Source organism: Brassica oleracea, chromosome C9 (genome assembly GCF_000695525.1).
Source record: "Brassica oleracea var. oleracea cultivar TO1000 chromosome C9, BOL, whole genome shotgun sequence".
Lineage (NCBI taxonomy): Eukaryota > Viridiplantae > Streptophyta > Magnoliopsida > Brassicales > Brassicaceae > Brassica > Brassica oleracea.
In genome coordinates, this window is record NC_027756.1 from 40996875 (window position 1) to 41011535 (window position 14661).

Below are 14661 nucleotides of genomic sequence, written 5' to 3' on the forward strand. Positions count from 1 at the left end.
GAGTATGTATTATAGAAATCATATTGACTTTTTTTGTGAAAATAGAAATCATATTGACAGGTTAACCAATTAGTGACAAATTAAGCATATCAAGATGTCGTCAACTTACTCTAAAGCAAATTTATTTAGGGTCAATGAATCTAACTGGCCGATACAAAACCACTCGAGTACACTTGTGCCAACCTGAACAGAATTTGTGTACCAACTATAATCATAACTCCAAATCTCAATGCTAGTTTCTTTATATCGAGTATGATCGAAATGGATAGACCAATAAATTTGTTACATCTTAATCGATTGGGCTTCACATTAGACCCGTTCTAATGTCATTTTGAGTTGTATAAGGAAAACAGCAACCATAATAGGCCGAACATAACCCATTCATTAGGCCCATTATAAGCCTAATTATTAAAGTGAGTGTATATATTAAATAAACCAACTTCAGTGGTTCCATTAAATGTTCATTAGTGTTTTTACTGAGTTTCGAGTTACATTCATTAGTGTTTTTACTGACTTTCGAGTTACAGAAAAGACAAAATTATGCAAATTAGAATACAAATGATCTTGAAGAAGAAGTGTCGTCAAACATTGTGCTCATAAAACAGTTCATGTACGTGAATCTTCGTAAAATAGGTAAAATATTCGGTTGTAAAATCATTGGTAGTATTCTTCATAGTTTAAGATAACATAATTATCAAGTGTTGTAATGACATTAAACCATTTTTAACTGCTACAGTATGTTAATGGAAAAGTTTGCAAACATCTGGTTTCTGGTAACGACCAACGTTTCAATAGATCATGGCCGAGACCAATTTTGTTTGGCAGGTCTACGCCTCAAAAGTATTGTTTACTTGGAACCGTCCCTTTGTTTGCAAGTCCTAACACAATATTAGGATTCTAGTTTTCTAGATTGATATCTTATTAATTGTTCGGGAGGTCATCCCCACCAATCTATTACATATTGTGAAATAAATAATTCTATATATATGCATACATAACTCAATTAATATATAATTTATAATGTATGGATTATATTCATTTGATAATTAATGCCCAGTCTAGAAGTTTATATATTTACAAAAATTAATTGTGATGAATACATATATGTACGAGACTTTTCATACAAATTATATGTACGAAGTCTGGTTTGTTAAAAAAAAACGAATATTTAAACGAGATGTTAGATGTAGAATTTTCGGATCGGTAAGTTTAATTATATGACCTAAACAATATCCGTTAGTACTATTGGTTTACCATATCTTGTAAAATGATTCTACAGGATTCAAGGGCCTTCAAAATATTTTTGAGATTAGCCATAAATTTAAACAAGTACACTTCGGAAGCTGTAGATAGTGTTATCCTATTTATGTACATGGACTTACATCTTAATCATTAGCTACTTCATAACTACAAGTGTGCGAAATGCATGCACATAAACACAATTACGTGTTTTTCGATAAGTCTCTGGTGACTGAATCGATGGCTGCAACGGTTCGCATTACGTCCACTTGTGCTTGGAGGTAAACAATGTAATCAAGTGTCTCTCTTATCAAGTAGTCTTTGTCGTATATCAACTCGCCTCCTGGTACTAGACTCTTGAGCAATTCCGTACGTTTTCTCACTCTCATTTTCGCCCCAAAAATTCCATTTCGTGTAATAGTAGTACAACGATTCTTTATCCGGTTCCGAGCTTTCTTGAGTATTCTATGAGCCACGGGTTTGCAGGTTGTCGTGTACTTTCTGGTCCTAGAGATGAGAGCACGGCTCCATATGGTTGCGCCGCTTCTTGTGGCTGCCATCGCTATGTCCGATGATAGTCTTATCGCGTTTTTCCTCTCGGTTACGTTCATGGGGTGTTCAACGGAAGAATCTAACATGTGGAGAGTCGTTATCCATTTCTTGATAAATTCTTGCTTTACCATGTTATACGTGTTCATCCTAATATATTTAAACAAAATTAATGGATGCTATATTGTGTAATAATGAATTCATCAGCATATTAAAGTATTTATCCTATATACTGCACCTAGCTTCGTCGGAATATTTTATTTGACATACTTTTGATTATGACCGGTCATACCTTAATGTAAGCAATAAATACTTACCTTACGCTTGTTTCTGTTTTTGAATATCCAAGTAGCTCGACTGTGTCTGAAGCTGAAACCCTAGCTAGGAAGGAATGAGAGAGAGAGAGGGAGACAGATTAGATTGATGAAGTGGAGAATTAATAGAGGAAATGAGAGTGTGGAAACATTTAATAGATCAAAGGAAAAAAGAAGAGAAGTAAAGAGTGGGCCTAAGAGAGAAAGACATACCACATGGACGCACATGGCTTAATATACCCCACTTTCTCTCCAACCCTAAATTTCATTTATACTCACCATCATTTAAGCTTCAATTATTTTGGTCCCTTTTTAGACTCATAACCATTTTCCATATCTTATATGTACACTCTATTCACAAACCCATGGCCATAAAACGGTAGTTTAGTCCAACATATGGTTATATCACATGGACTTTCAAAGTTGTATGTTTTGATATTTCTACCAGCTTTGAGAACGGACCATGATTACAACAGAAGTGTTGGTGACTTGACGATATCTTTGGATAACAGTATATCATTCTAACGTTAAATTATTTAAGATATTTACCACGAGTTTGAATCCCATGCTTTTCACGAATGAGCATGAGCCCGGGAAATATGGTGAACTCTCAAGACTTTTCATGCAATGGACCTACTATCAGGAAAAAAGTTGATCCAACTTAAATACGTGTCATTAGTCTGCACATGGCTTCGATGGACGTCTATTTATATTCAATTGGGTTGACTTCATACTTGGATCATTTCTTTCTGTATGGTGTGTGAATAATATCTTGATTTTTACCAATGCACGTATCCACTTGTTTGTTTTAATAATATTGTTTAAAATTAAGTTTCAAATCGATGATTGTTATTAGTAGAGAAAGGACATGGAGAGAAAATAGGTGCCAAAAATGCGACGTCTTGGTATGGGAGCGAGTTATCACGTTACCTAATTTAAAAAATCAAAATTCTATTTAAAATTAATATTTCTAAGCCGAATTCTCATTTAAATTATTTTTCTAGTCACAATTAAATTAAGCAAAAAATACATAAACTTTAAAAGATGAATGACAACCAACTTTTCTCAAAATGATGTCTTATTACATTAGAAGGTATAATAATAGTAGTACATAATAACTGGATTATGTACAGTTTTATTTTTCTGTGAAAAAACATGTGACTTCCATTTGGCGCAATCTCAGCTCATTAAAAATATATGGCTTGATTAATAATCATTCATGTGTTTAATATACAGTTTAAAAAATAATTTTCATGTTTTGGATATTCTGTTAAGCCGTTATTAACCGGTTTATATTGCATTTGAGATTCTTTAGACTTTGAATTTGAAGCTAGATGTGTCCGAAAAGTTATCAGATGAATAATTGGATTGTGGCAAGTGGTAAACCAATCGTTCTTAGCACATTGCTTTTTATTTTAGATATTTTTTTCATATATTAAAAACTGTGTAGATCATCTTTTTTACGCCGTGTGTAAATTTATGATGCGAGATTGTAATTAACCTAGTAAATACTATTTACAGACTATACGATCATTTTCTTCGTAAATAGATCCAATCGGTGGCGGTAGTCCAGTGGCACTTGAGGAAATATACCTAATACGGCAAATCCTGGTTCGAATCCTGCTGGCCACACGGATATGAGCTATTGCTTTCGGCTCATTTGAATGCCCAAGAGAAAATCTATCTGTAGACTATACCTCCACCCGGGATTAAGTCTGTGTCTTTAATAGATCCAGGCTTAACCTTTTCGTTTTTAAAAAAAAAAAATAGATGAAAATTACTAGGCAGGTAGTTTTCTAAAGCCAAGTCCAACCACTCGGTAAAACAACAAAATAGTAGGTTGATTTGATGTTTCCTCTCTCCAACATAACGGTATATCAAACTGAATTTTAGTGCCATTTTCCTTTTTACTACAGTGTCACACCATATTTGGTGCAACACTGTAGCAGACGGCAAAAGTTTTTTTTTTTTTTGATTTTTTTGTTAAAACTGTTTATTTATGTATTGTTTAATTATATTTGATTTGTATGATTAGTTTACAATTGAATGAATATTTTTAGTTATATCACCATTGTTTTGTTATATTTTAAATGTTATAAAATATTAGGGTTTATAAAACAAATATAAAATTAATTTTTAAATACATAACAAAGTTTAATTCAAACATTTGTAGTTGGAATATTATAATATTTAGATCGTTATAATTTAACTTTTTTGTGTGTTTAATTAATTAATATAACAGTATGTATTAATAATAATGTTATTATATAATGTAAATACATTTATATATAATTATTATTTTAGTTACAATTTTAATATTAGTTAATATATTTTAGTCATAAAACTATTAATATTTATCAAAATTATTAAAAATAAAAGAATTTGATAATAGTAAAATAATGAAAAATATTTCTTTTTAGTGTAACATTTGGTGTTGTGGTTGGAGACATAAAAAAGATTTAGAGTTAAAATTACACTAAAATAGTATGATTTTGATACTAAAATAGTGTAATAAGTTGGAGATGCTCTGACCATGATTTAGGAATTATGTAACACGCGCCGGCCGACGAAGCAGCATAAAACAAGCTCCCATAGACACGTGCATGGGCCCGTAATGCTCTTTAGAAGCCTACTTCCTTCTCACCAGTCAGCCCACTGCTTCCTCCTTTCTATGTTTACTCTTTTTCAATAGTACCTAAAATAAAATGAGATATTGGTGTGCATTACTCAAATTGATTGTATATATTTTTGTTTGATTGTTGAATAGGAAAATATTAGGTCAAAATGAACAGCGTCAAATATTTTAATTTTGAGAATATTTCTGATTAATAACAAAAATAAATTAGAATTAGTGATTAATTATCAAAACAAAACCCATGCATATATTTTTATATTGCGAATTAGATTCAAAAATGTATTCATCCCTCTCTCCATCGTAATCAAGAAAAATAGGATTTTTTTTGGAAATTAAGATATTTGAAATGTAGAAAAGGTTAACAGATGTTGGACAGTGGAAAGTAAAATGTTGGGATATTTAGAGAGTCAAAATGTTTCCTCCTCACATGAAAAAAACACACAAAAACAAGAGGGAAAAATTAAACTATTTCATTTTCAATGGTTATCCTCATTCCTTAAAAATGATGTAAATTCAAAATGAATTGAAGTTTTATTTTAATGGTTCGCCTCATTTTCCCAAATATATTATTTATCAATATATATTACTAAATTTTAATAATGCTTTTTATTTAAAAACTTACAAAATTTATCCAATAATAATTTTATTTCAACTAAAACGCTATTATTTATATAAGTTTAGTTGTTAATAAAATATACAGTGATTTATATGAGTTTATAATTGTATTTATGAAAGTATTAACAATTTTGTTAAAGTATAAAACACATATATTTAATATTTTTAGATATAAAAAAATTAGGTAAGGAACTAGAAAGCAATTTGTAATTAAAACGTTTAATATCAAAATGAAATTGTAAATAGCATTCTCTTAAATTTGATGTGTTACTATTTATATTCTTATTTTTCCTTTAAAATAATTTATCATTGAAATAAGTTTTCTCTTAATCTTTGATGTTTTTTCTTCAAAATGATGTATTAACGGAGATATTCTTATGGTTTATATATAGAAGCCAACAAAATTCGTACACTTACACCTATACCTTCCCAATGTTTTCTATATTTTAAAATGTTTTCCCCTCTAATCATAACACCAATTGCATGTGAAAGGAAAGTTAATCATTAATCTATCTTTGACTTTAAACACAAACAACAAAAGCAACATTTTGGTCATTTTGTCATTTTGTACTATATTATTTTCAGTTTAAAATAATTGTATTTACTATTAAAATAACATACTTATATTTTTATAATAAGAGGAAGACTTCGAACCAAGCTTAAAATTAGGATATGACACTCGTGCAGCACATTTAATTAATTTCTGGAGTATCTTATATATATATACACTAGTGGTGTTTCGCGGATTGTTGACCTTTGTGATACTCAAACTTGTAAATTCTGTTGTTGATTTGTTGTGTTATTTGAAGTGGAGGTTATGTTTTTGCTACCTACGTTGGTGCGTATTCTAATTTGTTATAAAGTTAAAATTTCGTGTTTTGAGAATTGTTAGTGTTTGGTATCTGGTTTGTGTATGTGGTATGTTGTTGTTATTATATATGAAATTTTTTTTTTTTTGAAAAAATATTATATATAAAATTATTTTAATGGGTCGTTGTTTTTTTTTTGTAAAACTTGTTGTTGAATTTTTTTTTGTAATTCATACATGTTTGAGTAAGTTTGTGTTCTTTACTACCGTGACCGATGTTTTAAACTTTGAAGAAGTTTTGAGAATTTTTTATTCATGGAACTTGTGTTAAGGAAAAACAATTAAGTTGTGATAGAGATTGCTTGTGTAGCAAGATAGCTCTATATTGGTAATTAGGGGTGGACACTTTACCCGATATCCGAAGTGGCATCCGAATCCGATCCGAAAAACCCGAACCGAAATCCGAACCAAAGTAGCAGAATATCCGAACGGGTATTAAATTATGAGAGATTGGATATCCGAACCCGAACGGATAATATCCGAACCCGAATGGATATTCGAAAATAACCGAACATATGTATAATTAACTTTATATTTATAGTTTACATCTCTTATTTTATATAAAATATTTATATTGATACTACACATATTTTAAACTCATATGATATACATACAATTACGGAGAAAACAATTTGTTACCCATTTAAAATGCATGTCAAATTTTTTATTTCAAAAATTAACAAAAAGTTACATCCAAAATTTAAAAACAATAACCAAATTAATGTCTTTGTAGTTTCAAAATGTTATGTCCAAATCTATTAACTATTCAATCTATTAAAATAAAAAATTAGTTAAGTCAAAGTTATATTTTTAAATACAAGAAATTTGAGAAATGAAAATTTAATTTTGTTATTTCCAAATCTAAATATCCGAACCCGATCCGAAATAACCGAACCCGAACAAAAAATATCTGAACCCGACCCGAAGTACAGAAATACCCGAACGGGTTCTACACCTCTATACCGAAATATCCGAAAATCCGAAATACCCGATCCGAACCCGAACGGACACCCGAACGCCCACCCCTATTGGTCACATTGTTCTGTTATTAGTGGATTGTAAACCTGGGTTATTGTTACTCTAAGAGCGTTCCCTAACTCTCGATTTGAGCCCACCAGAGACTTTGTGTTACGTTCATCAGTTTGTGATGGTTTCTTCTTAGTCAGTTGCCATTTGCCAAGGAATAGCTGGTGTTCCTACACAGCAAAAGTGGCTGATAATATTTAACAGAGAGGAGCTGCAATATGTTAGTTGTGAAAGGGAAGGTGTTGAGAATCTCTAATGTGCTCAAGTTGTTTCTTTGAAACCTCGGTGCCCGGGGTGTGGTGAAGAATAATAATAGGTCGATCGTTCTTACTGGAAAAAATATGTTATATATTCAACTGTTCTTTTTGGGTTCACCTGATTGTAGAACCTTTTGAGATTATTAGTTAACTGATTTGATTTAATTTCGAATGATGAATATACGAAGGCCGAGGGAGAACATATATTCGTGACCTTGCATCAGTATTCAAAACAATCTATATGAATCTATCTCATTTATTTTTTTCTTGTTTTTTATAGCAGATTATTATATCTTCAGTGTGAAGAATTTTTTTATGAATTTTTTTAATTAATTTATGTACTGATCTAAGTTTAACATTAAATGTACAAATGACTATGAAAATTAAACCAATTATTTTAAATTGTTAATAATTTGGTGCTGGTTATATTGACCAACTGGACCTTAAAATTATGCTAGGGAGGACATTGATTGTTGACTTGTTGTCAAGAATGCAAGAGTGAAATTCTGTTATTTTGCAGTGAAGTTGAAGTGAGATAGGTTTAAATAGAATGTTAAAGTTCGCCCAACAATCTCCTGTAAGCATTGTGGAAGGTCCCAATCCTGTGGGTCTTGTGGACCTGTAGCCTTCATAAGCGAAAGACTGTGAAAATATTAGTAGATGTTTCCTAAAAAAATAAGGACCTGAAAGTGCTAGTCAGCAGAAAAAAGAACCTGCTGGTGGGAGACGCCTGCAGGCCGGATATTGGTCAGTTTAGTTATTTCAGTGTCAAAAGCTACAAATGTGTTAGTGTCGGTTGCACCAAACAGTCATTTGCACATGGTACCTAGCATAGTTTCCCAGAATGGTGTCTTACTTTGAAACATATACGGGATGAGAATTGACAAATGGAACTTTAATTGGTGGTCTCGTTAAGGATGGCTTACCTTATGACTCCAACAGCATTCACCTCATTACAGGAAGCCCATGTGACTGATGTAAACTCACGCTGCAATTTTCGGTAGCACTTGGAACAAGAAATGTAGCACCATCCATTTGATGTGTTGATTCAACTTACAACGCCAGTGCAAATAAATTCTTCTGACTGAATTTATTTTGATTTATTAGAGGCACACACGGGTCAGATATGTTGCAGTAAAATAAATTATGTTTGATTTAACGGCAAACCTGCGGTGGAGATTTCATGATGGTCATTAAGCTTTGCTACTGTCATTCACTCAATCTTCTTAACACCCCCATATTTTGTAGGGCCGGAGGTCGAGCCTTTGCCAATGCCACATGTCCTAAATAAGAACCGCTTTTAGTCAGTGGGTTTGAACTATTAAGGTATTCTCCTTATGTTTCATTACCTTTCAAGATAACTTTTACATGCACCACTCTCATTATTAAAATAGAAATGGATTGCAGAGGTTGCATTCAGGAAGAGCTGACCTGAAAAAGAACTTGAGTCAATTAACATTTTAAAACCATATATATCATGCTTAAGAAATGGTGGTTAATTTCTTACTCCCAATTTAGGGTTGAAGTTTGTGGCAACCACCACCTTCGGTTCAATACTTCTACTCAGAAATTCTCATTTCATTAAGGGCTTTGCCAATCCTTCAAACGCACTTACGCATACATTTGAGTTCCTTGAACGACAGTTACAAATTTTTTTATACATGCCAACACATGGACCTAGTTGCTTTCTACATTTGCTTGAAGCAGTGAAGATAAGATCAAATTATAATTTAGGATGACAGCTCAAATTATTTATTAAGAAAGGAACGTATAATCTATACAAATATATGAGTTTTACAGAAATAATGCTCATTAATTATTTGGAACCTGCATTCGTAAGACTAAGAGTTTTATTTAGAGATGGTTTCACGTTTATCCATAAAACATACATATGATATATGATATGATGTTGATTTGCTTTGGTCCAAAAGCAGTTTGTATATAGTAATACCAAATCACGAAATAGTGAAGACAGCTAGAATATTACTTTTCAGTATAGATGGACATACTATATATTTAAGAATTGGAGCTAGTTGCATGATAAAGAAAGTTGGCTAAACTTTAATAAAAAAAAACTGTATGAGTTTATACCTTTTGATGCTTATGGTAATCATGATGCGTTGTACTCTGAGTCTCTTTTATTGTATGAAGTTCTAGTCCCCTTTACTTGCCCAACAATATATGTGGTAGAAATATACGCAAAGCTAGTAAGTATTATATCAAAATGATATATTGAGAAGTATTAAAAGTGTGAATTTAAATTTAACATGATAAATCTGAAGTGCTCCATCGGGAATGGTTTGAACTGTTTCGGATATCACCATAAAGACGTCCTGGTTGCTTCTTGTTACATCAAAAGCACCCAGCTCATAAACAGACCCTTCAGTCAATAAGTGTTAGAAGATGTTCAACCGGTATACATTTATCGATGCCTGAAGCCCTGAACCACTGTCACCAGAGAAGAAAGCAAGTTACCCAGACAACATCTTGAACACAACTTCGATAATAATGTAGTTAATTAAAAAAGATCTCAGTTAAACAAAATACCTTGGCATCAAGCATTAGCATATCCACGCTCATCAATTAACCTCCTCTCTTCACATTCTGAGACGCCCAAAAACGGAGAAGTCTCGTCTGAACAATATCTTTTCACTGGTGTGTCTTCAACTCAGAAAGGTGTAGCTGGAAGTTGCCATTTTTGAAGATCTTGTCTGAGAGATTCAGTCCAGAAGTAATAGGCGGAAACTATGGGAAACGGGGAGGCCACGTCGAAAGTATATATTGATGGTGAAGAGATCTACTGAACAACAAATAAAGGCAGCACTGAAGAAAAGTTCATGAGATTTTTAGGTTTTCCTCATTGAATGACATAACTCCCGAGCGTTACTTGGCCGAGGAAGTGGAAGAGGGATGGTAAGCTTTTGGATTACAGAAACCCTAATTTTGGATTACAGGAAGCGGAAAAGGGATCATAAGCTCACACACACAAAACCTGGGCCTGGGAAAACAACATGATATAGGTCCGAACAGAAGTCTTCGTGTTGTAGAGCCCATAATGGGTTTCGAGATGTTTTTCAGAATGGAAAAAAATTGATTTCTTTGAAGATTTAATGAATTGACACGTGGCGAAAAACGTCCTATGCATATTGATGATGTGGCAGCATAAGGAGGGACTAAACCCAACTTTATTAGTATAGATAAATGCTTCATAAAAAAACAAAATACCACATCTTCAATTAAATGAAGACCGTGGCATGGAGTAGTGTTGAGGTCTTATTTATTTGACTACTAGTGGTTTGTCCGCGCTGCGCGCAGGACGACAGTAATTTGAATTTTCTTGATGTAGCATATCTTGATTAGTGGATGGTATTTTGAAAGTTTGAGTTATATGTTAGATGATGAAGCAATGCCTGGATCCATGGTGTTGCTAATGGTTTTATGGTTTAAGTATTATAGGTAGATAGTAAGAAAGCTGTGAATTGTATAAAATAGTCTCGGCATTTGTAGTTTAATTTTAGAAAGTAAACTTAAATTTTTTGTGTATCACGTATTATTTGTCTTTATTAATGTTATTTATTTTTATATATAAAATAATGGTGTGGATGGAAAATATTTATTAATAAGGATAAATTATTGATTATTTTGTCTGGAAATGAAAAACTAAAGTAGAAAATACTACACAAATAAAATTGGAAATTAAAACATGATATTCCATGTTATTAATCATATTGTGGGTGGAATCATAGATTATTTTTCCTACATATTGGGTAGTTTTTGTTTGTACGAAGCCATTGATCAATGAATGTCAAATAAAAATTATGACCGAAAGTAAGAGAACAAAGTTTGTTTCTATAGTTGTAATTTCCAAAGCATATAGTGCATATATCGTTTTTTTCTTCTGTAGTTGGAGGCCTATTTGTTTCCTCTAGATCTGTGATGATAAGATCAACGTCAAGTCTTGCAGTCACATTTTGGTTGTAGTTCCAGATGGTAAGAGTAACTTGGAGATCATTAGTTATGGTATTGTAGCCGTTTGGTAGTTTATTCATCACGTATCCAGTAGTCTCTTGAATAAGCAAGGTTGAGTCGGGGTGGTGAATGTGATGGTATGTTAGCATGAATTCCATGTACTAAGTTGTTGAGTCTTTTAAATTATCTTGATTGTCAATGATAGACGGTAGCTGAAAATCAATGATGGATTGTTGTGTATTGAGCATGTGGATGTAGACTTGTTGTGTTTGCCGTGGATTTGCTCATGTAGACTGTTTGGTGTGAGAACTGATAAAATAGAAGTGGCTTGTTATTCATGGTGTAGTATTTTGTGTGAGGATAAGTTGTTTAGATATGTCTTATAGAAGGTGGTGAGTCTAAGTTTTTTTACTTTAATTCTTCAACCGTTTAGTTCAAAGGTCCATTTATTCAAGGGCGTTAACATTTTGAGTCAATGGTTTGTGATAAGTTTGTTGTTTTGTCTACGTTGAGTTGTTACTTATTTCGAATACCATGTATAATGATGTGTAGTGTGTATTTGTATGAGAGCTGGATAATATTAGTTCTTTTGTATTTGCATTATTCTCATAATGAGGTTTTTCTAGTATAATAGAATGAGGGGATTTTTTTTTAAAGATTTGATAATGAAAATAGAAATACGAAATGTATAGGTTGTGTATTTTAAATATATAGATATAAGTTATACCAATGGGGCTTGCGTGTGGATATCGTAAACAAATTATATTATTATATGAAGGATGATCGGTTTGAGTAACCATTTTTAAAGCTAAATTTTTTATGGATTCCATGCGTTAGTCATGGGCCAATAAATAAACAAAAATGTCCAATAAATTATCATAAAACTCAGCTTATCAGTAAGTTTGAAACACCAATTAGAGAAAAGAAGAAGAAGATCCGCTAATTGGAAGAAAAAAATAACAGAAGTTGTCTTTCTGCTCAACACTTGTCGCAAAATGGAGATATGAAGGATGACGTGGCGCATGGTGGAGTCTTTCTCTTCAACTTTATTAGCATAGATATATAATTAGCTATTAGTGTTATAGACTGGTTGGTAAATGCCTTCAAAATTTTTGATCAAAAATATATAAGTAAGATGGAATAAGATTCACCCATTTAGATATATTCCTAGGTCTCTTAGGACATCTCCAACGGCACACATTCCACTCTATTATAGAGTAACTCTGTTATAGAGTGGACCATTGAAGAAAATCCAATTCTATAATAGAGTTACTCTATTTCAGAGTGAAATATAGAGAAAAAATTTGTGCACCATCAGAAATGGTCTTACATGTTCAAGAAAAAAATGTCTCTTACATGTAATGTTGATCAGTTAGCAAACTGTGCGAGGATCACAAATCAGGATTATGTAATATCCTGGCACACTACTTGGCTATTGTAATATTCAGGCTTTCGATATTACAAAGTTGACAAAAAAAGATTGACCCATTGGACCACATATACATCCATGTGTCATACACAGATTACATACCCTTCAGTCAATTCGATTATAACCACCAACCCTCGTAATTAACCATGTATTATTAACTATATGAAGAAAGGAGTTGTGTCGCAAAATTCATGTCATGTGTAAACGACTTGGCTTTCGGTTCGAGTGTTTTACTAGCTTGTGTAGAGTTTGTATGAAACGATTTACCAAATGCTCATCTTTTAATTAGTCGGACGTTTAATCAAATTTGGATATACACCAAATGCGAATTAATATAAAATATATTGTGTAGCGGCGTTCTATAAAATATTGTCGAAGCTGCATGCATGTAAAAAGATTGCTCACAATCAAATAAACACAAACATAAATCAACATCATCATTACATTAAATTATAGCTTCGGCATCATAATATACGACTTACTACGATGTTTAATTGAAGAAATAAATAGAGAAAATAGACGTTTATTCCATAATTATACTATTTTAGACACACGCATATATATGTGGCCATGGATCTTCGATCTATAGACCATATAGAGAAGAAATACGACGAAGAAGTTGGACTCTTGCTTGGAGGAGCAAAATGTGATCAGCCGTGAGACGATAAAGTGTGTCACCGTCAAATTCATCAGAAAAACTCGTTTCTGGAGCAACCATCCGACGGAGACGGCTCATATGCTTCCTCGCGCTCACATTAACCATCACTCTCTTTCTTCTTCCAACGTGAAGCGCTCTACACCTCATCTTTTTGCACACGAACGGTCGTCTTCGTACGTATACGGTATCACAACAAAACTAGAGAGAGAGAGAGAGATAGTTAGAGAAATGATCTGTGGATTAAAACAACATGAGACGATGTGCTTTTATAGATAAATTGGATGAAAAATAAATTTTTTTTTTCTCAACGAAAAAAGACATGACCAACTCTCTCACGCTTGATATACGATCAGTCCTCGTATGCACACGTGTGAGACATTAGTTATGGATTTATATTAGTAACGCGGATAATATAGAAACAAACAACACCACGAGTTAGTCTGATGGTAAACGGTCTGCGGCTGCAAGTGCGGCTCCGGGTTCGACTCGCACTGGCCACCAGAAAATTTACATGTGGATTTGCTCTGGCGTCCGAAGACCGTTGCCTGGTCATGACCCATCTTCGGGTAAGTGTCCTGACCCCCATGTCTCTAGTGTGGACCACCACGGTAGGATCAGGACACTCGGTTATCAAAAATAATAATAATAATAATAATATAGAAACAAACGCACCATGATATACTCAGACAAAACTACCTAGGGCATTGGTTGATCATATTTGAATTTTAAAATATTTTCTCAAAAGAATATTCAAGTATGCATGTGAATTAAGTTTTATTATATATGGACAATGGTGATGGTAGTAGCTACATGATGTTGTGTCTTGGAAACATGTGAATGCTGATTGTATAAATTGTTGTTGCTAGGCTGATCAAATAATACAAGGAATAATTAATGGGTAATTAATTGGTCTACATATACGACAAACAAGGCAACCGTATTGACCAAAACACATCCATAAGTGGATAGCAAATTCGGAAGACTATGAGTCGCTCCACGTTATAAGCTTTACCTCCACAGCCCAACCAACAAATAATTCTAATAGACTAATAAAATTCGTCTCACATTATTGATAATTATTATTTCAACGACAAACAATTGG

The 14661-nt window shown here is 32.7% G+C and overlaps 2 protein-coding genes across 2 annotated transcripts; both read right to left on the reverse strand.

The window, feature by feature from the left end:
• Window positions 1-1258: 1258 nt before the first annotated feature.
• Window positions 1259-2240, reverse strand: LOC106315960. The gene is made up of 2 exons (XM_013753813.1): window positions 2106-2240; window positions 1259-1938 (listed from the first exon to the last, which is right to left on the reverse strand). Exon 2 carries the CDS (start codon window positions 1935-1937, stop codon window positions 1443-1445), a length of 495 nt encoding a protein of 164 aa, XP_013609267.1. The 5' UTR covers window position 1938; window positions 2106-2240; the 3' UTR covers window positions 1259-1442.
• Window positions 2241-13290: 11050 nt separating this feature from the next.
• LOC106316598 lies at window positions 13291-13806 on the reverse strand. Its single transcript, XM_013754486.1, has one exon. It carries the CDS (start codon window positions 13704-13706, stop codon window positions 13485-13487), a length of 222 nt encoding a protein of 73 aa, XP_013609940.1. The 5' UTR covers window positions 13707-13806; the 3' UTR covers window positions 13291-13484.
• Between the last annotated feature and the right edge of the window lie 855 nt (window positions 13807-14661).

Coding starts and splice junctions, on each gene's coding strand:
- LOC106315960 (XM_013753813.1), bottom strand. CDS start 1,937: ATGAACACGTATAACATGGTAAAGCAAGAATTTATCAAGAAATGGATA.
- LOC106316598 (XM_013754486.1), bottom strand. CDS start 13,706: ATGAGGTGTAGAGCGCTTCACGTTGGAAGAAGAAAGAGAGTGATGGTT.